General features: G+C 35.6%; 1 protein-coding gene across 4 annotated transcripts in view; it reads left to right on the forward strand.

Annotated features, from left to right (window-relative positions):
* The window catches only part of STXBP5L (syntaxin binding protein 5L), a 351861-nt gene that overhangs the window by 145205 nt on the left and 184490 nt on the right, over positions 1-22166 (forward strand). For all 4 annotated transcript variants that reach the window (XM_066347937.1, XM_066347939.1, XM_066347938.1 and 1 more), the window contains exons 10-12: positions 9574-9652; positions 16036-16190; positions 20157-20229. In XM_066347937.1, the coding sequence (XP_066204034.1) occupies positions 9574-9652; positions 16036-16190; positions 20157-20229 (307 nt within the window). The remainder of the gene's footprint in view (positions 1-9573; positions 9653-16035; positions 16191-20156; positions 20230-22166) is intronic.

Consider the following 22166-nt stretch of genomic DNA (forward strand, 5'->3'; position numbering starts at 1 on the left):
ATTTTGGATATTAGGCCCTTATCTGAGCTGTTGTTTGAAAATACCATTTTCCATTTAGTTGGCTGTCCGCTTATTTTGTTGTCAGTTTCTCTTGCTGAGCAAAAACTTTTTAGTCTGATGTAGTCCCATTCATTTATTTTTGCCTTCACTTCTCTTGCCTTTGGAGTCAAATTCATAAAATGCTCTTTAAAACCAAGGTCCATGAGTTTAGAACCTATGTCTTCTTCTATGTACTTTATTGTTTTAGGTCTTATATTTAGGTCTTTAATCCATTTTGAATTAATTTTAGTACGAGGGGACAAACTGGAGTCGAGTTTCATTCTTTTGCATGTGGCTTTCCAGTTTTCCCAGCACTATTTGTTGAAGAGGCTTTCCTTTCTCCATTGTGTGTTGTTGCGTCTTTATCAAAAATTATTTTACTATATATATGTGGTTTTATTTCTGAACTTTCTGTTCTGTTCCATTGGTCTGAGTGTCTATTTTTTTGCCAATACCATGCTGTTTTGATTGCCATGGCTCTATAATATAGTTTGAAGACAGGTATTGTAATGCCCCCAACTTCATTCTTTTTCTTTAGGATTCCTTCGGCTATTTGGGGTTTTTTATAGTTCCATATAAATCTGATGATATTTTGTTCTGTTTCTTTAAAAAATGTCATTGGAATTTTGATGGGAATTGCATTAAATTTGTATATTGATTTGGGTAATATGGCCATCTTGATGATATTTATTCTTCCTATCCAAGAACAAGGAATATTCTTACATCTCATTGTATCTCTTTCCATTTCCCTTAACAATGCTTTGTAGTTTTCATTATATAGGTCCTTTACATTCTTTGTTATGTTTATTCCTAGGTATTTTTGTTGTTGTTGCAATCGTGAAGGGGATTATTTTTTTGAGTTCATTCTCAAATGTTTCATTGTTGGCCTATACAAAGGCTATGGACTTTTGTATGTTAATTTTGTATCCTGCGACCTTACTGTATTGGCTTATTGTTTCTAGTAGTCTTTTTGTAGATTCTTTGGGGTTTTCGATGTATAGGATTATATCATCTGCAAAAAGTGATAACTTTACTTCTTCTTTTCCTATATGGATGCCTTTTATTTCTTTGTCTTGTCTGATTGCTCTGGCTAGAACTTCTAGCACCACATTAAATAAGAGTGGAGAGAGTGGACAACCCTGTCTTGTTCCTGATTTAAGGGGGAAAGCCTTCAGTTTTGTGCCATTTAATAAGATGTTAGCTGATGGTTTATCATATGTGGCCTTTATCATGTTGAGATATTTTCCTTCTATACCCATTTTGTTGAGAGTCTTAAACATAAAATTGTGTTGTATTTTATCAAATGCCTTTTCAGCATCTATTGATAAGATCATATGGTTTTTGTTCTTTGTTTTGTTGATATGGTGTTTTACGTTAACCATTTTATGTATGTTGAACCATCCTTGAGGTCCTGGGATGATCCCACTTGATCATGATGTATTATTTTTTTATTATGTTGTTGTATTTGATTTGCTAGTATTTTGTTTAGTATTTTAGCATCTGTATTCATTAGAGATATTGGTCTGTAGTTTTCTTTTTCCAGTTTCCTTAAGGTGTGAAGTTAAGTGGTTCACTTGGGCTATCTCTTGTTTGTTCATATATGTCTGAAGTGATATGAATTTCTCTCTTATCACTGCTTTTGCTGCATCCCATAGGTTCTGATATGTCGTACTGTCATTTTTATTTGTCTGTATATATCATTTGCTCTCCACTTATTTCTTCTTTGACCCATTCGTTTTTTTAAATTATTTTTGTATTTTTCCAAAGGAGAGGGGGGGGGTGGAGAAGCAGATGGGCGCTTCTCCTGTGTGCCCTGGCCAGGAATCAAACCCGGGACTCCTGCACGCCAGGCTGATGCTCTACCACTGAACCAACCGCCAGGGCTGACCCATTCATTTTTTAAAATTATGTTGTTTAGTTTCCACATTTTTGTGGGATTTTTTCCTCTTTTTTTGCAGTTGAATTCTAGTTTCAAGGCTTTATGATCAGAAAATATGCTTGGTATAACTTCAATTTTTCTGAATTTGCTGATGTTATTTTTGTGGCCCAACGTATGGTCAATTCTTGAGAATGATCCATGTACACTGGAGAAAAATGTATTCTCTGTCACTTTGGGATGAAATGTCCAAAAATGTCTGTCGTATCCAGGTGCTCCAGTGTTTTGCTTAAGGCCATATATCTTTATTGATTCTCTGTTTGGATGACTGATCTAGAGCCATCATCGGTGTATTGAGGTCTCCAAGGATGATTGTATTTTTGTCAGTTTTTGTTTTAAAGTCAATAAGTAGCTGTCTTATATATTTTGGTGTTCCTTGGTTTGGTTCATATATATTAAGAATTGTTATGTCTTCTTGGCCCTGGCTGGTTGGCTCAGCATTAGAGCGTCGGCCTGGCGGGCGGGGGACCCGGGTTCGATTCCCGGCCAGGGCACATAGGAGAAGCACCCATTTGCTTCTCCACCCCCCCCTCCTTCCTCTCTGTCTCTCTCTTCCCCTCCCACAGCCAAGGCTCCATTGGAGCAAAGATGGCCCGGGCACTGGGGATGGCTCCTTGGCCTCTGCCCCAGGCGCTAGAGTGGCTCTGGTCGCGGCAGAGCAATGCCCCGGAGGGGCAGAGCATCGCCCCCTGGTGGGCAGAGCGTCGCCCCTGGTGGGCGTGCCGGTGGATCCCGGTTGGGCGCATGCGGGAGTCTGTCTGACTGTCTCTCCCCGTTTCCAGCTTCAGAAAAAAGAAAAAAAAATAGAATTGTTATGTCTTCTTGATTCAGCATCCCCTTAATCATTATGAAATGACCATTTTTGTCTCTGAGTACTTTTGCTGTCTTGTAGTTAGCATTATCAGATATGAGTATTGCTACGCCTGCTTGTTTTTGGATGTTATTTGCTTGGAATATTGTTTTCCAGCCTTTCACTTTGAATTTGTTTTTATCCTTGTTGCTTAGATGAGTTTCTTGTTGGCAGCATACAGTTGGATTTTCTTTTTTAATCCATTCTGCTACTCTGTGTCTTTTTATTGGTGAGTTTAATTCATTTACATTTAGTGTAATTATTGACACTTGTGGATTCCCTATTGCCATTTTATACATTGCTTTCTGTTAGTTTTGTGTCTTGTTTGATTCTTGTCTTTCGTTTTTCTATCCTTTTTGTTTGGTTGTATTCCATACAACTTTCCTCTGTTGCTATCTTTTTTAAATCATGTGCTTCTGTGGTGGTTTTTTCAAGGGTGGTTACCATTAAGTAATGAAAAGGGTTCCTACCCTGTTCATTGTAGTGCACTATCTTGTGAGTACTTTTGCACTACATCGTCCTTTGCTACTGTTAATCTCCGTCCTCTCCCCCCCCTTTTTTTTGTTGTTGTTGTCACAGTTTAAATTTGGTTTTATTGTGTTCTTGGTGGAGCTTTTACTTGTGGTTTTGTTTTGTTTTGTTTTTTGTATCTGGTTGGAAAACCCCCTTTAGTAATTCCTGGAATGGGGTTTTTCTGATGATAAATTCCCTCATCTTTTCTGTATCTGTGAATGTTTTTACTTCTCCTTTGTATTTGAAGGATAGCTTTGATGGGTATAGTATTCTTGGCTGAAAGTTCCTCTCTTTCAGGACTTTAAATATTGGGGTTCACTCTCTTCTAGCTTGTAGAGTTTCTGTTGAGAAATCTGATGATAATCTAATAGGCCTTCCTTTATATGTTGTATTCTTCTTTTCTCTGGCTGCCTTGTGAATTTTTTCTTTGTCGTTGCTTTGTGCCAATTTGAATATGATGTGTCTTAGAGTAGGTTTGTTGGGGTTAAGAAAACTCGGATTTCTGTTTGCTTCTTTCCACAGGCTTGGGAAGTTCTCATCTATTATTTGTTGGAATATGTTCTCCATTCCATTTTCTCTCTCTTCTCCCTCTGATATACCTATTATTCTTATGTTATTCTTTTTGATGGAGTCAGACAATTCCTGTAGGGCTTTCTCATTTTTTTAATTTTTTGAGTCTCTTTCTTCTTCCCTCTGTTGTGCCTCAAGTTCCTGGTCTTCTATTTCACTAATCCTACCCGCTATCTGGCCTGTTCTATTAGCTAAGCTTGTTACCTCATTTTTCAGCTTGTGAATTGAGTTTTTTATCTCTGTTTAATTTGTTTTTATAGTTTCAATTTCCTTGGTAATATATTCTTTGTGTTCATTGAGTTGTTTTCTGAGCTCCCTAAATTGCCTTTCTGTGTTTTCTTGTATATATCTCTGAGTATTTTTAGGATTTCTATTTTAAATTCTCTGTCATTTAGCTCCAAAATTTCCAATATGTTAAATTTTTTCTCCATAGATTTTTCATCTATCTGTGCTACTTCTCTGTCTTTTTTTTTTTTTTTTCTGAAGTTGGAAACGGGGAGGCAGTCAGACAGACTCCCACATGTGCCCGACCGGGATCCACTCGGCATGCCCACCAGGGGGCGATGCTCTGCCCATCTTGGGGCATCACTCTGCCACAATCACAGCCATTCTAGCACCTGAGGCAGAGGCCACAGTGTCATCCTCAGCCCCCAGGCAAACTTTGCTCCAGTGGAGCCTTGGCTGCAGGAGGGGAAGAGAGAGACAGAGAGGAAGGAGAGGGGAAGGGGTTGAGAAGCAGATGGGTGCTTCTCCTGTGTACTCTGTCCGGGAATCAAACCCGGGACTCCTGCACACCATGCCGACGCTCTACCACTGAGCCAACTGGCCAGGGCCCTCTCTGTCTTTTGTATCCATGATATTCAATTTTCTTTTCCTTAATGGTATCTAAGGGTGGTTTTGTTGATAGTACTAATGAGAATTAATAAAGAATAAAAAGTTAAAAAAATAAAAATAAAAAAAAACTTTATTTTCCCCCCTTTTTCTTTTTCTCTCCTCTCCTCTCCCCTCCTTCTTGAGAAAATCCTGTGGTGAACTGTGAATTATATTGTGCTAAATAGAACAAAAACTACGTATAATGGAGGGCCTAAGTTGGGGAGAAGTGGTAAGGGGTAAAAAAAAAGGGGGTTATGGACCCACAAAATGCAATAAAGGAAAAAATTTTGGTCAAGAATAAAATGATTTGCTTTTAGGTGATGGTTGACTAAGAGATATAATGAGAGGAATAAGAGGGAAACAGGAAAAAGGGGGAAAAATTTAAAAATTACTATTGTATTTAGTGGAGCAAGAACTAGATAAAATGGAGAGCCAGCATTGGGAGCACTGCTAGTGAGTTAAAAAAGCGAAGTAAAAAACCCCCAAAGTGCCACAAAGAAAAATTTGAGTCCCAAATAAGATAATTTGTTCGTGATTGAGGATTGAATGAGAGGAAAAGTAAAGGAGAAAAGAAGAAACTAATATAGAGGGAGAAAAAAAGAAAGAGGAAAACAGAAAAAGAAGAAAAAAGAACAAAGAACAAAAGGAGAGAGAGAGAGTTAAGGGTTTTGGAGTGCAACCCTCATAGAGAGAAAGGAAGAAGAAAGGAAAGATAATGGGAGATGTAACACTTATGGGTAGTGTAGTTCAAGGAGAGGAGAGAGTAAGACCAGCAGAGAATTAAATGACCAAATTGGAAGAGGAAGAAAACAATCAAGACAAGAACATAAGAGAAACAAGCAAACAAATATAATAAAATGGGGTAGGTTAGAAAGTCTGTGGATTATTCTTGATTTTGAGAGGTTATCTTCTTGCTTTTTCTTTTCTCTTCCTCTTCCTGGTCGGTGACTCTGTACCCCGGGTTCTGCCCCTGTGGCATGCTTAGGTAGAGGTTTGCATTGATAAGTCTCTATGGCGATGTCATATATTGGGCTTCAGTCTCTTTGGCAGTCGAGGCTCATTAGCATTTGCAAGCTCCAACAATGAGAGAGTCCATTTTCCCAGAGTCTCTCTCCTAGTCTTTCCTTCCTGAATTAGTAGCCTGATGATCCAGCTATGGGGTTGCTGCTGCCTCTGCCTGGAGAGTAAGAGGCTCGAAGAGCTGGCAAATCCCCACTCTATTCCCACTCAGCGCAGGGCTTAACTCAGGTTAGGCTTAATCAGTCAGAGCCACTAGCATAATCAGGCGGGGCTGGGAGCTAGTTGTTTTCAAGGTGCCTTTCTATGCTCCTCTAGGCGTGTCCCGAATGCCTCAGCACTCTGTGGGACCACTTTCCCTAGGCTTTTTGCACTTTGTAACCTGTTTTGGCTGGGTAGAAGATGCCCTAGTTGCAGTTTGCAAAGTAGTAGGACTTAAAAGCTGCCATATCCCTCTTTTTTTTTTTTTTCTTTTTTTACTTTTTTTCATTTCTGAAGCTGGAAACAGGGAAAGACAGTCAGACTCCCGCATGCGCCCGACTGGGATCCACCTGGCACGCTCACCTGGGGCGACGCTCTACCCACCAGGGGGCAATGCTCTGCCCCTCCGGGGCGTCACTCTGCCGTGACCAGAGCCACTCTAGCACCTGGGGCAGAGGCCAAGGAGCCATCCCCAGCGCCCGGACCATCCTTGCTCCAATGGAGCCTTGGCTGTGGGAGGGGAAGAGAGAGACAGAGAGGAAGGAGGGGGTGGGGGTGGAGAAGCAAATGGGCGCTTCTCCTATGTGCCCTGGCCGGGAATCGAACCCGGGTCCCCCACACGCCAGGCCGACGCTCTACCGCTGAGCCAACCGGCCAGGGCCTCAAATTCCTCTTTTTAACATATAGTCCTGAATATGCAAGCTCTGCCAATCAGAGGTTGCCCTCACCCTTGTGTGCATAGCATAACAAGAGGTACCAAAAAAATATCTCCCCTCTTGTCTTAGATCACTGACTTGTGAGAGATCTTGTCAGTTAGGGTTACATATGTCAGTTGGGAGGCGAGCAGACTGTGGATTAAGCTAATCCTTCACGGGTCTGTTAGCTTGTATGGCTGGGTGAGGTGCCTTACCCGCCCGGAGAAGTTCGAGTGTAGGGAATCTCGCTTTCGCATGCCACTCTTCAGGGCACAGGGATGACCCCGAGACTCTGGTTTCGGCCCATACAAAGACCTCTGACTCTGCCCCTCTGTCCTGGAACATGGGTGCCCACTCCCAGGGGAATCTCTCACCCACTATCCGCGCTCGTCGACCAGGATATCAGGCCGGGCGCCTCTCACTCTGGGTGAGGCACCCCATCCGCACGGAAAAGTTCAAGAGTAGGGAATTTTGTTCCTGCTCACTCCTCATGCATCTCTTTTCAGAGCGCAGGGGCAACCTCGAGACTCTGGTTTCGGTCCACAGAAAGGCCTCTGACTCTGCCCCTCTGTCTGGTAACATGGGCGCCCACTCCCGGGGCTCTAGGAGGAATCTCTCGCCCACTATCTGCGCGCGCTGACCAGGAGATCGGGGCCAATGGCTGCCCCACTTGTCTTTCTTTGTCTGGATTTGGCACGAGTGTTAGCTTGTGTTGACTGGGTTGCCACAAGCACAGTTTGTCCTTGGCTTGGATGTCCATGCCACAGCCTGGTTCGGACATTTGTGCCACAGCCTGGTTCTATTCACACCCTATGTCCACCTTAGTTCCTATACTCTCAGTTCCCAGTGAAAGCAGCCCTTATTTAGGTTAGTGAGGAAAGTGGAGTGTTTCTTCCTCCATCTTATTTCCTTTGGGGTTGATTATATATTTAGTCAACTTTTTGCTCTATCATACCTTTGCGTTTAGTGTGGAACTTCTGGAGGCTCCAAGGATAGATTTTTCTGTCTCTGGTTGAAGATCTTGTTGAATTTTTGGGGAGATTTATCAGTATCGCTCCTTACAGCGCCATTTCACTGACGTCACTAATTTTAAAACTCTGGGTTCATTGTTAATGGAACTTTCTGTGCTTCTCGAACTTTTGTGACTTTTTCCTTCATCAGTTTAGGGAAGTTTTTGGCTATGATTTCTTCAAACGAGTTCTCTATCCCTTTTTCATTCTCTTCTCCTTTAGCAACCCCTATAGTGCGGATGTTGTTTCTCTGCATGTTGTCACAGAGGTCTATTAATTTCCTCAGTATTTTTGAGCCTCTTTTATTTTTGCTTCTCTGTTTCTGTGCTTAAATTTATCTTGTCTTTTAAATTGCTGATTCAGTCCTCCACTTCATCCAGCCTGTTGTTGATTTGTTGTAGTCCAGTTTTCATTTTAGATATTATATTTCTGACAGGTTCTTTTTTATGGTTTCAGAGTTGTTTTTAATGCTATCTTCTTTTTGTTTAAGTTCTTCTTGTGATCATTCATTCTTACTCTAAGATCCTGAAATCAGTATATATTGATGTGTGTTGATTTAAAAATAATATTTGCTTCCACATATATAAACAACTGTAAATATACTGTTGTAGTTACTAAAGGCTTGGCAATTATTAGAGAAGCACCAACTAACCATGAAATGGATGAGTGTCTTTTCTGGCTCTGTTGCCTCCTTCAATACAGTTCTCTGTATTTCAACTCATTACCAAAACCAGTAGTCACCAACCCTCTATTCCATAACCCTAAGACGAGTGTTTAGAGTGAGTCCTGAGCCATAGCCATTATATATAATGTCAGCAACTTTTTTTATGTAAGAGATGCTTCTAAATATTTTTTATTATGAGAATGATTATGACCAATATTTTATTGGTTACTTCTTTATTGACATAAGATAAAAGAGAAGGAAATTTTAGAAAGCATACCATAGAGCAGATAAGGCATGTTGTATGATGATACCCTACCCTTAAAAAAATTAAATACAACTATCTTAACATCCTCTGTGGACCTGGTTGTACCATTTTAAAGCCATCATGAAATTTGAAACATATATGTGGGTAAATACCTATTTATAATAGGTATCTATGTCTATAAATAACTGTGGCTATATAAGAATAAATAGGGATATTTACTAAAATAAAAAGGAAACATCTAAAAACATCAATTTTTATTAAAATGAGATAGAATATAAGCAAAAGCCTAAATAGAAAGATTAGATAAATATGTTAAATACAGAATAGCTTTGTTTCCATTTCATACTTTTTGATTCTTTATTCAAAATCTTACGGAATCTAAACAGCATAAACTTTCCCCTACAAGAAACTATTATTTTTGTTATATGCAAATATAACATGAACATTTAAGGAAAATGCATTGATTTTGATAGTCTATCATAAGTGTTGAATAACATGTTTTTCTTTATATGAATGGTGTTTGTGTGTATTATAGATAAAATATTGAATCTAGTATGGATTTTCATAATAGTACATTTTATTGTGTACATAAGTATATATGTATGTTTTTAATTAAAAAGTGTTTATTTTATCTTGAAACAACTAATTAATTAAATAGTCTTACATAGACAATATTTATACATAGACACTGTAAAGCAATACTAATTTGATAAGTTTATATATAACTTAATTGAATATATAGCAGTCAACTGTTAGGATTCAATAAGTTGTTTACAGATTCAACAAAAATATTAGGCTTCATAGATGTGTTTATTCTATCAAGAAAAACACAGAATTACATTATTATGTTTTTATTTATATTCCTTTAGTCAAACATTTTAATTCTCATGGATGAGTAGAAGTTAAATTGGATTTAATAAAATCTTTTCTTTTGCTTTAGGAAAAAGTCAAAGAGAAGGAAGAAAATCTGAGTCGTGTAAACCAATTCTTAAAGTAGAATACAAGACCTGCAGAAACAGGTATACATTTTTACTTTAGGAAATGTGGGGAAATATGTAATAAACAGAAATAAGAAAGGCAGATAACTTTTAATGTTTGTGTATTGTTTAAAGTTTTATATAATTATATTACCTGGCTGAGTTCTTTACATTAACAAGTACAGATATCTTATTGTTTAATAAGGACATCTATGATGATTATTATTATAAATATTGAAAATAATTTAAAAATGATTTGTGAATATTTAGATGAGTATTATGTACATTAATTTTAATAATTTATAACTTTTTTACATGCATATGATAAGGTACAATTAATTAGCATTATTAAGCACAGCTTTTTACCTATTGGTATTGGACATGAAATTATTACATATATAACCTAGCCTCTGTACTTTAGGTTTCTACATTCTGAAGTTGGGAAGATCATAGTTAGTTTGAAAGATAAACATTTATATATATTGGCATAATAAAATAGTACTAAATTTTAATATATAGAAAATTAAAGAAAAATATGTAGTAAAATTACATCTTGTATATATAGCAGCCATATCCTATACATCAACAATGTTCTTTTTACTTGCAACAATTATGAGTAGAAATATGTTCATCCAGAATTACCATAATTTCAAATCTTGCTTAAACTTTATTTTTACTCTAAATTGGATAACCTACTTTGTATTACTTTTATGCTTACACTAGAATGTTTTCTTGGCATCATAGGTACATTTAATGTTAGTGTATACCTGCCATTATGGTCATTTAAAATTGTGGTCATTTAACCAGTTAGTCTATGTGTGTGTGTGTTTATATATATAAAACTTACGTAAAACATATATGTAATTTTGTGAAATTTGGCATACTAAAATAAAAGTGAATGCTTTTTTATTTTGAAGTTGTTATGGTCTAGTAGCAGAAGTAAGGCCATAAACTTGTGGTTTCCATATAACATGTGAGGTGCTCTTATAGAGATATGCTATGAGAGAACAGCAAAAGAGTGCCCAAACCTTCCGAGAGAAAGCGGAGAGAATAATAGAGAAGTCAATGCATTTCTTCATGGCTTTCCTTTTGAGTTGCCTTAGATGGTACTAAAGGGATGACAGGATGGTGACAGGCAAAGGGAGAAAAAGGGTGAAGGTTGAGAAAATGTATTTCAGGAATCAAAAGTTCAAGTCATGGTAGTGTAAAGTAATGATTAAGATCATTAACTTATACGGTATGACATCTGTATTACCTTGAAATTTTTAATTAATACTTTCAAATTTTAATTTACTCATTTGTGATGTTTGTGAGGATTAAGGAAATTATGCATAGAATTTGTAATGTCATAAGTTTTATGAATGGCATATAATGGATTTCTGAATAAAAAGAAATCATCATCATAGACACCACATTGTTAAATTATTCACCTGCCCTAAATTAATAATTTGTTCTAATAATGCTAATTCAACTTTGTATTAAAGTAATTCTTCAGAGTTCTAATATAAAATAATTACATACATATAATTAATCATAATTACTGTCATTGCACTTACTGTATATTTTAGTACATTGTGTCTATTTGTTGTAATTACTACTATATTAGAAAAGGATACTAAAAAGCAGAAGAGCACTGAAGTTAAGAGTTCTGAAAGGTATTGGAACAGCAAAATGGGCTATAGTGTGGAAGTGGAAATAAATAGGTATATTTCCATTTTATTCTAGGATAAAGGAGAAACTTTGTGAAATCAAAAATTGGGATAGCTATGACAAGAGCAGGAATCTCAAGAGGAGCTCTACTACTTATGCTGCAGCAATAAGTCCTCTTAAAGGACTACATAGATAGCAGATGTAAGGGGTATACATTCTGCTTAACTTTATCTAAAACCAGACATTCTCAACCTTTCTTTACATTTCTAGGGATGAATAACTATTCTTCTCAGAATTCTTTGGTCCCCAATTACCAATTTGCCTACTGGCACTCCAGCCACAATGGCGTCTAGGCATAATAATTTTATCCCCTTCAAAAATATGGATATTGAGCTCTCTACCTGCTACCACTGCCATTATCAAGTTCTCTGTAGTTAAATAAAAATTACTTTCTGCTACTGTTTTAATCGCTTCTTATTATGGCTACCTACTGATAGACTTCATGTGCAGTTAAGTCCTCCAAGCCTCAGTATACCCACCTGCTAAATACGAATAATAATAGTAGTTCTCTCATTGAAGTATTATGAGGATTAAATAAAAACATGTCAGGTTCTTCACAAAATACCTGGAACATCATCAATGTTTAACAAATATTATCATTTAATAAATATTATATTATTACACAATTTATTGTTTAATTCTATTGCCTTCTTTGAGACAAAATGTTAATGCTTTCTTTATTATAGTTCATCTATTTTACAAATTATACAATTAAACTCTTTTTCTTTTGGCATACAATTCTATGGATTTTGACATATGTTTAAATTTCAAAATCACCATCACAGCAATACAGTGTGTCCGTAAAGTCGTGGTGCACTTTTGACCTGTCATAGGAAAGCAACAAAAGACAATAGAAATGTGAAATCTGCACCAAATAAAAAGAAAACTCTCCCAGTTTCATACCTATTCAGTACAGTTCGATGTGGGCTCACACACAGATTTTTTTAGGGCTCCTTAGGTAGCTATCCCGTATAGCCTCTACAGACTCGTCACTGACTAATGGCCTACCAGAATGGGGTTTCTCCACCAAACTGCCGGTTTCCTTCAACTGCTTATCCCACCGAGTAATGTTATTCCTATGTGGTGGTGCTTCGTTATAAACGCGCCGATATTCACATTGCACTTTGGTCACAGATTTGAATTTAGCGAGCCACAGAACACACTGAACTTTCCTCTGTTCCATCCACATCTCGACTGGCATGGCGGTTGGCTGCTCTGCTGTATACATGGTGTTATGTCATCATTTGTGCATGCACACATGCTGCCACATCATCCCACAGAAACTGGGAGGGTTTTCCTTTGATTTGGTGCAGATTTCACATTTCTATCGTCTTTTGTTGCTTTCCTGTGACCGTCAAAAGTGCGCCATGACTTTACGGACACACTGCTGTAATACAGAGCATTTCCCCACTCCCAAAACTCCCTCATGTTATCCCTTATCACCTTTCCCATACTCCTAACTTCTGCCAACGGTTGATCTCTTCTCCATCACTATAGTTTCAGCTTTCTGAGATATTGTATAAATGTAGTTATATATTATATATAATTTTTTGAGCCTAGTTTATTTTATAAACATAATGCCTTTGAGATTTATCAAAGTTGTATGTGTTGATAATTTTTATTAATGCTTTTCTTATGTATGAAAACACTGTAAATTATATAGTTATTTCTTTCTTTTTTTTCCTTCTTTTCCAAGTGAGAGGAGGGGAGATAGACTCTTGCATGTGCCCTGTATAGGATCCACCTGGCAACCACCCTCAGGGGATAATGACCTGTCCATCTGGGGCAATGCTCACAACTGAGCTATTTTTAGTGCCTGAGGTGGAGGCTCCACAAGCCATCCTCAGCAGCTGGGCTGATACACTCAAACCAGTGAAGCCATGGCTGTGGGAGGGAAGAGAGAGAAAGAGAGAAAGGGGAGAAGAAGGACTGGAGAAGAAGATGGTCATTTCTCCTGTGTGCCCTGACTGGGAATCGAACTAGAACATCCACACACTGGGCCGATGCTCTAACACTGAGCCAACCGGGCAGGACCTGTTATCTATTTCTTTTATAGTAATCCACCTGATAAGTATCCCAAGATACATTTGCATTAATTAAAGAAGACAATTTAGTACAGCACTTACCAAATTATCTCCCTTTAATCACTAATTGTATTCATGGAAAAAAGGAATCTATAATCAGATAAATTTAAGAAATCTGAGAAAATTCCAGTTATATAAAAGTAAGTTGAATTCTTTATAATTTCTCAGAATCTTTAATATACAACATGAGTTGTAAAATTTCAAAGGGAGGATATGATTTGCAAGTGTCAAATTATTAAGAACATTTTTATTTTTATTTTTTGCAAAACATCTATTAAGTTGTGTTTTGCAGTTTGAGAAACATTAGACTAGAAATAGAAAACATGGAATTTGGAGTCTGGATCTGAATCTTTGTCTCCTCACTAGCTGCTTGACTCTGACTAGGTTATTTAATCTGTATTAATTCTAGACTCCTCATCTACAAAATAGGGCTAATGATACTTTTCTCATCAGGGTTGAGGATTACAGAGTTTTGAGGATTACATAAAATTTACTTTATATGTACATATAGCACAGTATATGCCAATATATTACCAATTTTCAGAACCATGATTTAGTAATTTTGTAGCTATATACTTACAGGCATTTTAGACCACTGTTTAGGAGAATAGACTTTGAAGTCTGATAGATCTCAGTTTTCTTTTGGGTTTTTCTGCTTCGTTGTTATTTAAACTCATTAATAAAATGAGGACAATACTTATGAGGATTTACTGTGATAATTAAATATCTAATGCAATTATCTATGAGTGGTTCCCTGAGCATTTTCCTGAGTAAATCACTTTATATTTAATCATTCAGTAGTTTACAAAGAAATGCATATATAATTAAGTTTACACCTAGTGTTTTCTGATACAGGGTCATAATGTGAGTAAATATTGCTGTCTTTTAATATTAAAAAGAATATCTTTTCCAAAGTGCTTACAAAAAAGAGGGAAAATATTCCCCGGCTAGATAGCCAGGTTGGTTTGAGTGTTGTTCTGAAGCACAGAGGTTGCCAGTTTGGTCCCTGGTCAGGGCACATACAGAAACATTGATTTTTCTGTCTCTCTCTCTCTCTAAAAATTAATAAAAAAATTTTAAAAGAGGGAGAATAAATCACTTCTTATCTATTTTAGATTAGTAGTAGGAGATGAGAGTAAATTCACTCACTTTTACATGGAACAAATAGGTAGTTATGGCCTTTATTAATATTTGAAGCAGACATTAAGGTCAATATATATGAAAAGATACTATGTTCTCCAAGTCATGACCCCTGTTACAAACAAAACAACCAACAAAGGTACAAAATCCCATATTCATATCATAAATGATTTTTAAATATGGACAAATATTATTTATAATATAAGTACATAGTTTATAGAAAGAACAAAGGTGTTTCTTAATACCACTATTTAGAGGTTAGTAATTTATTATGCCAAATTACTGGGGAAAGACTAACTCAAGTCAACTGATATGAAACTCAGGAAAAATAAATTAGAGCCATTTTTCTTTTATAGCTGACAACTCAAATATTTATTTCAAAACATTATGACAGAATTATAAGTAAAAATTAGTACATGTATTTTATATGTAGGTTTTGATGGCCACTTTAAAAGTTTTGTTTTGTTTTGTTACATAGCCAGCATAAAATTAGCAACTGTCCCATTGGTAGTGTTTGGTACTATGTACAGTACAGAATGGAAGAGAAAGAGAAATCTTATAGAGTGATTTCTAGAAATAAGTAGATCCGTCAGTTTAGCAGATGGATGGAAGTGAATTATTTAGAGAAATACATATTCTCAAAGAACTTGGTACAATAAAAGTCTAGCTCTTTTTAAAATATTATTAGAGAAGACTATTTTCAGTCTGGTATTTACTTACTGAAATAATTTATATCATCACTTATTTCCTTTTATATACATATACTAGAAATATAGGTATTTGAGAAAAGTGAAAAATTATGAAGGTATTTCATAACTTTCTAATAGCTATATCTTACAGTCATCTCAGTCCCACTCTGTAATCTAATTGTATCTTGCAACTGAGAATAAAAATATTGAAGTTAATTTTACAAGCTAAATAAAGCTGGCTAGAACTAAGTAAAGTTGAGAATAAGATTACACATATTTTCTTGTGAACTATTTTTCCTTTGCTCATTAGTTTTCTTCATCTTTTTATCATAACCCCTTCCCCACAGAAGTTTGATTAGGTAGAATTTTCATGTGACCTGCCATTCTGGGTCTGCTGCTGTCACATTTTATTTCATATTGAAATTTTCTTTTTTCTTTTAAGGATTTTGGGCCCCATGTTCAGACTGGTTAATGTGATGAACTAACATAGCCTATATTCTGATGGTAGTGATTTAAAGTTTGGGAACCAACTATCAGTATATGTGAATATGTCTTTTTGACTCAGTGAACACCTCCACCTCTCTCCAACCTCACTGCCTTTCCCTCCTGCAGTGACCTCAACATGTTAAGAAAAATAGAAATGGTAGAATAGTAAATTTTTGGGTGAGATACAATATTTTGGAAAGCCTTTTGTTCTGTGTAATTACTTTGTATAAACTCTCCACTAAGTCTGTTAATGGCTCCTGTGACATTGTGTCATCTTAAATGACTTCTCAGTCTTATTAACTTTTTTCCTATGTAGTGAACCATTTATAATATTTTCTGGTGGACTGTCTTATGACAAAGCTTGCAGAAGACCAAGCTTAACCATCATGCATGGAAAAGCCATTACAGTACTTGAAATGGATCATCCTATTGTTGAATTTCTAACTTTATGTGACACACCCTATCCAAATGGTAAGTAACTAAATGAAACTCTTAGTATTGAAAGTAATTTTTGAAATTAGTTCCTAACAAAATTAAGCTTAAGTATTTTTAGTTTTGGCAGCTGACATCCACTGTGGTCCAACACTGTGAGCTACAGGTGCGGGAGCAGGTTCTGTAACTGTACCTACTTGATGAACTGGAAGTAAGCAGACGTAATGCAGCAGTGCTGGAGTTTCAGGTTCAATGTCAGGTAAGTGCTTTAAACTTTGATAAGGATGGTGGAAGCTGAGCTGGGAGGGTCCTAGAGGGGTCCAGGGTGAAATCACTTGGGGAAACTGAGGTCTCCTAATAGCCTCTCCTAGACCAGCTCCACCCATCCCATTCCAAAGCCAATCAAAGTTAAAGCACTTACCTAATATCAGTGATCTGTAACCCTGGTGGTGCTGCATCCATTTCACATCTGGCTTTGCTTCAGATGCAACTGCGGCACCTCTGCTTACTCTGGGATTGCTGATGTGTGGTTAGTGATTTATCACAATTCTGGGAGTAATTGTCAGAAGGGTCTTTGAGAGAAAAGATGCTTATATATTTTTACCATTCCAAATATAAAGACCTTTTATAAACAAAAACTAATCTAAACTATATGTGAATTGTATAATGAATCTAATGACAATGAAATATTTTAATGATGAATCTAAACATTTAAAAGGGTGAAACTATAGAAAGGGAACTAGGAGTATATGATTAAAACAACAGTGTATATATACATTACCACATTTTCAAGAGGGACTTGGAGAATATTTGGGTCTATGATTTAGCTCTGCCATTTACAAGCTATGTGACCTTGGATAAGTAACTTTACTTTTTTGAGTTTCATTGATCATTTGTAGAAAGAGAATAATTATATTGATTCCAAATGATAACTGAAGGGCTAAAGTGAATGTAAATTATAAACTATGAAGATAAATAGTGAGTTTTATCATGCATATTCATTTTTAAAATTCTTTAGTTTTATATTTAAAAGATGGGTTGATAGGAGATACCAGTCAATGTGGCACTTTATTTCTAGAGTTGCTGGGGACAGACGAATTACCTGTGTTGTTAATCAACAAATATTTATTGAATGTTTCTATGGCCTCAATACTGTAAGAAGCTGTTGAGAATACAGGTGAAGTATGAAACTGACCTCTGATGTCAAACTATATAAAATCTGGTCAGATGAAGGAAATAATTATGACAAATTTTAAAAATATGACATTTCAAGTACTGAGTTATGGGTCAGAGTTTTTAAAGTGTATTAATTTAAGGCTAATCAGTTGACTCAAATATTCATGCAGAGCTTTGAGGAAAAAGTAGAATTTAGATAGGCTTTGAAGAATGATTTGGGCCTTGAAAAAGGATATTGAGTAAAGGTTTTAGAAATTGTGAGCTTTGTTCACATAATGTCAATTTAGAGAAAAAAATCAAAAGCCTTTGGAGATATTTGGAAATAAGGGAGCTACAGAGGAATTCTGAGAAAATACAAAGATGAAAGAAAGCAGTGTTTTTAGTAAGATTTGCCCTAAAGGAGTGTGCGGCTTTGAAGAGAGAGAGAGACATTGAAATCTAAAAAATTCCAGATTCCAGCTGGGAGGCTTTGTGATAATGTGCTTTAAAATGGTAGATCTGAAACAGAGTACTGCCTATAGCAATGAAGAGGAAAACCCGCTGAATTTGTTCAACAATTATATTAGTAGTAACATGATAGGTGAGTCAAAGATAATATTTTAAAAATAGTAGTTTCATATGCAGTAAGTAATGTTTTTAGAAGGAGAGAAAGATAAGTCTGATTATGGAGTTGTTTAAAGAACAGAAAATAAGAGGAGAAAATCTTTAATATTTATTTGTGAGCATCAGAATATAGATGTCCTTTGGAGTTATAAGAATGAATGATAAAGAAACAAAGAAAGAACAGAGGACCAAAAACTTACTTTACTAAAATGCCTCCAATTAAAGAGCCAAGATAAAGATGTGTGTGCCAGTAATGAAATGCTCAAAATGTGTGGTTGCAGAGATAAAACTGGTTTGTGTATTTGTATATAAATTTCTGTACAGCAGTAGGAACGTTAGGACAACTTCTAGTGATGTTAAATAAATTACAAATGTATTGTAACCGAGTCTAATCACTTCCAAGCCACATACATGTATGTCTGTTTTCCAAATAAGTGGTAATGAGGGTGGAACTTTTCATTTATCCAGGACTAGGAGAAATAGTTTTATTTTACTCAGTAAAGTATAAATGATCTTTATTATTATTAACTATTTCTAATTAAAACAATACATTAAAAATGCCAGAAACATACCCTACAATACATAACAGTATATAATTAAAACTTTCTCTATGCCCTTCCAGAGGCAACCACTATTACTAAATTTCTTATGTAGTTCCCCCCCCCAAAAAAAATCTATGCTTTCCAATAGATGGTTTTTCTAAAAAGGGGAGAGAAGAAAAAGAGGAAACAAGTAGCATAAAACCCCAGTGTTCTTCCAGCTGAAAATCAAAACAAATAAGCAAACAAAAACAAACCAGAAGAATTGAAACAGTGTTGAAAAATAGCTTTAACAGATAAGGAAGAAGGGGAAAGAAGCTCAGTTTAAGCACAGTTTGAATAGCAAACACACGAGGGCATGCTGTCATATAGATATGCACATGCAAACAATGGCATGCTCTTTTTGAGTTTGCAAGTTTGAGGATTTCTTTTTTCTCTCGTAGCATGTGATTTTTGAATAGGTTCTACAGCTTCTCTGGACTGGAAGGACTGTGAAGGCCATCTGTTTCAGTTTCCCATTCAAAACTTGAATACTATGAACAAAATTATTGCCAAATGATTGTTGAATTTAGGATTAAATACCTCTTAAACTGACGAGTAGAAACCTTGGGTATAATGAAACCAGGATCGAATTTAGAGTCAGACGTTCTGGATTAAAGTTTCAGCTCTATTACTTACTAGCTTTGTGAACTCGTCCCAATCTTGTAACATTTTTGGATCTCAGTATTCCCTATGAAATAGAAAAATAGTAATACCTGCTCTAGCTATTGAGAAATATCGTGTATGTAAAATGTTTTTGTAAATACTTCTTCTTTAAATAGAGGATAACACCTTAATTGTGGCTTTCCCTTTAGTCCTTTGTTATAGATGAAAAGCAATGTCTTCCCTGACCACTACAACTAAATTGGTGCTCCCACACCAACCACAAGTCATTTCTTATACCATTAACCATATTATTTTTTCATAGCTCATATTACTTTCAGAATTAATCTTATTTGTTTCCTTGTTCATGGTCTGTATACATGCCCAGAATGTAAACTCCATGAGAACATGGACCTTGACAATCTCATATGTCCTTTATTCTTTCAGTTTCTGGAACATATTGAAGAAAGAAAGGAAGGAAGGGAGAAAGGGAGAGTTGAATTTTAAGAACTTGAAAATCCTAGATTATCTTTAGATTCTCTGCTCTTTTGAGTTAAATACCATTGGGCACATAGTAGGCAATCTTTAAATACACATTAATTACATTGAATTGAAAGTAAATATTTTGGTATGAGTGTTGCTCTCATAAGGACATGAATACATAACTATTTCTTTAGTATATCTCCTTATAAGCATGAAATTAAATAACTTTTACAGAAGAATAAGATAAATGTGAGATGGAGATGACAGACTCTCCTGAAATAAACTGTTACTATCACTGCCTCATTACTTTTGAGATATATTTAACTCTATGCTATGCAAACTTTTTCCTTGCTCCCTGTAACCATCTTAAACATTAAGTTTGAGAAATACAATATATTACTTATTTATTTATAAATGTGCTTTTGGTACTTCTTACTTTGGCTCATAATTTGGTGTTCTCAAATAATTTAAATAACATTTGTACAGCAGATAAAGGAAATGTAAGTTTGGCGATTTTATAAATGTGAAATATGAAATCTTTCTCATTGTTTTTAACTTGTAGAATTTCAAGAACCCTATGCTGTTGTAGTACTTCTGGAGAAAGATCTCATTGTGGTTGACCTGACACAAAGCAAGTAAGTTATCCATGTTCAGAAAAACACTATTTTTAAAATCAACTCATTACAGTTAAAATACTGGAGGACATTATAAATGACATTAGTGTTTTTAGATGGTAAATATTTTTCATGTGGAGGATTATTTAGATAGAATTACAGAAACGTAATTTGGTTAAATAACAAAAACTGAACTGAAAAAAGTTAAGAGAACACTAAGAAAATAAATATTTTAAAGCACCTAATTTTTGTAGTATTAGAACAAACAAAATGGATCACATACCTACTGTTTTCTTAAGCAAAAGCAACTATTATGAAAACTTGTATAATGCATTTATTATGTGGTCATCTGCTAAGCTATTGACTAAAGGAAAATGATGCATGATAAAAGTATTATTGGACTATTTCAGTAGTCAATACAAAAGAGCAGGAGTTTGGGGGAAGATAAGAGGGAGGCCTTCTTTTTCTTTTCATTATGTTGTGAGCAATGAGAACAAATAGAAAATATTGCTGTAAGAATGGTTAATGCTCTCCACTCCTTTACAAGGACAATAAAACATAGACTTAAAATTGATGAAATTGTCTTCCATGCTACACATATTTGTTAGAAATAATGATAGGCCTAAAACTGATTTTCCCTCATTCTATAACCTGGACCCATTGATCATCTTTCAGCCTCTTATATTTGTAGAACTTTCATATATTTCTCACTCCTCACTCCTCTGCATGGAATTCTCTTCCTTTTTCTCCTTGTTAATATCTTATTCATAAGAATCTCAAGTCAGATATCATTTCTTGTTAAAAAGTCTATTGTTATGTATATAATTTGGTCAAATATCCTATTAAGGGCCATCTCTCATGTTTCACTTCTTCACAGCTTTTGACAAAGATTAAAATTTCCATTTGTTATTGTTTTTAAGATTGTCTCCCTGCCAGACTGTAGGCCTCATGAAGATGGGGTTTTGTCTCCTCATGGAGTATGTTTTCAATAAATTTTTTTTTATAATTTTATTTTTTTAATGGGGCAATATCAATAAATCAGGATACATATATTCAAAGATAACATGTCCAGGTTATTTTGTCGTTCACTTATGTTGCATACCCATCACCCAAAGTCAGATTGTCCTCTGTCACCTTCTATCTAGTTTTCTTTGTGCCCCTCCCCCTCCCCCCTTTCCCTCTCCCTCTCCCCCCTCCCCCTGTAACCACCACACTCTTATCAATGTCTCTTAGTCTCACTTTTATGTCCCACCTACGTATGGAATAATGCAGTTCCTGTTTTTTTCTGATTTACTTATTTCACTTCGTATAATGTTATCAAGATCCCACCATTTTGCTGTAAATGATCCAATGTCATCATTTCTTATGGCTGAGTAGTATTCCATAGTGTATATGTGCCACATCTTCTTTATCCAGTCATCAAGCCTTTCTATATGCCAACAATGAAACATTTGAGAACGAACTCAGAGGAATAATCCCCTTCACGATTGCAACAAAAAAAATAAAATACCTAGGAATAAACATAACAAAGAATGTAAAGGACTTATATAATGAAAACTATAAACCATTGTTGAGGGAAATCGAAAAAGATATAATGAGATGGAAGAATATTCCTTGTTCTTGGTTAGGAAGAATAAATATAATCGAGATGGCCATATTACCCAAAGCAATATACAAATTTAATGCAATTTCCATCAAAATTCCAATGACATTTTTTAAAGAAATGGAGCAAAAAATCATCAGATTTATATGGAACTATAAAAAAACCCAAATAGCCAAAGCAATCCTAAAGAAAAAGAATGAAGCTGGGGGCATTACAATACCTGACTTCAAACTCTATTATAGGGCCACGACAATCAAAACAGCATGGTATTGGCAGAAAAATAGACACTCAGACCAATGGATCAATAAATTTTTGTTGGAAAAAAATTACAGTCTGAATTCTGCTTTCCATGTAC

Source organism: Saccopteryx leptura, chromosome 8 (genome assembly GCF_036850995.1).
Source record: "Saccopteryx leptura isolate mSacLep1 chromosome 8, mSacLep1_pri_phased_curated, whole genome shotgun sequence".
NCBI lineage: Eukaryota > Metazoa > Chordata > Mammalia > Chiroptera > Emballonuridae > Saccopteryx > Saccopteryx leptura.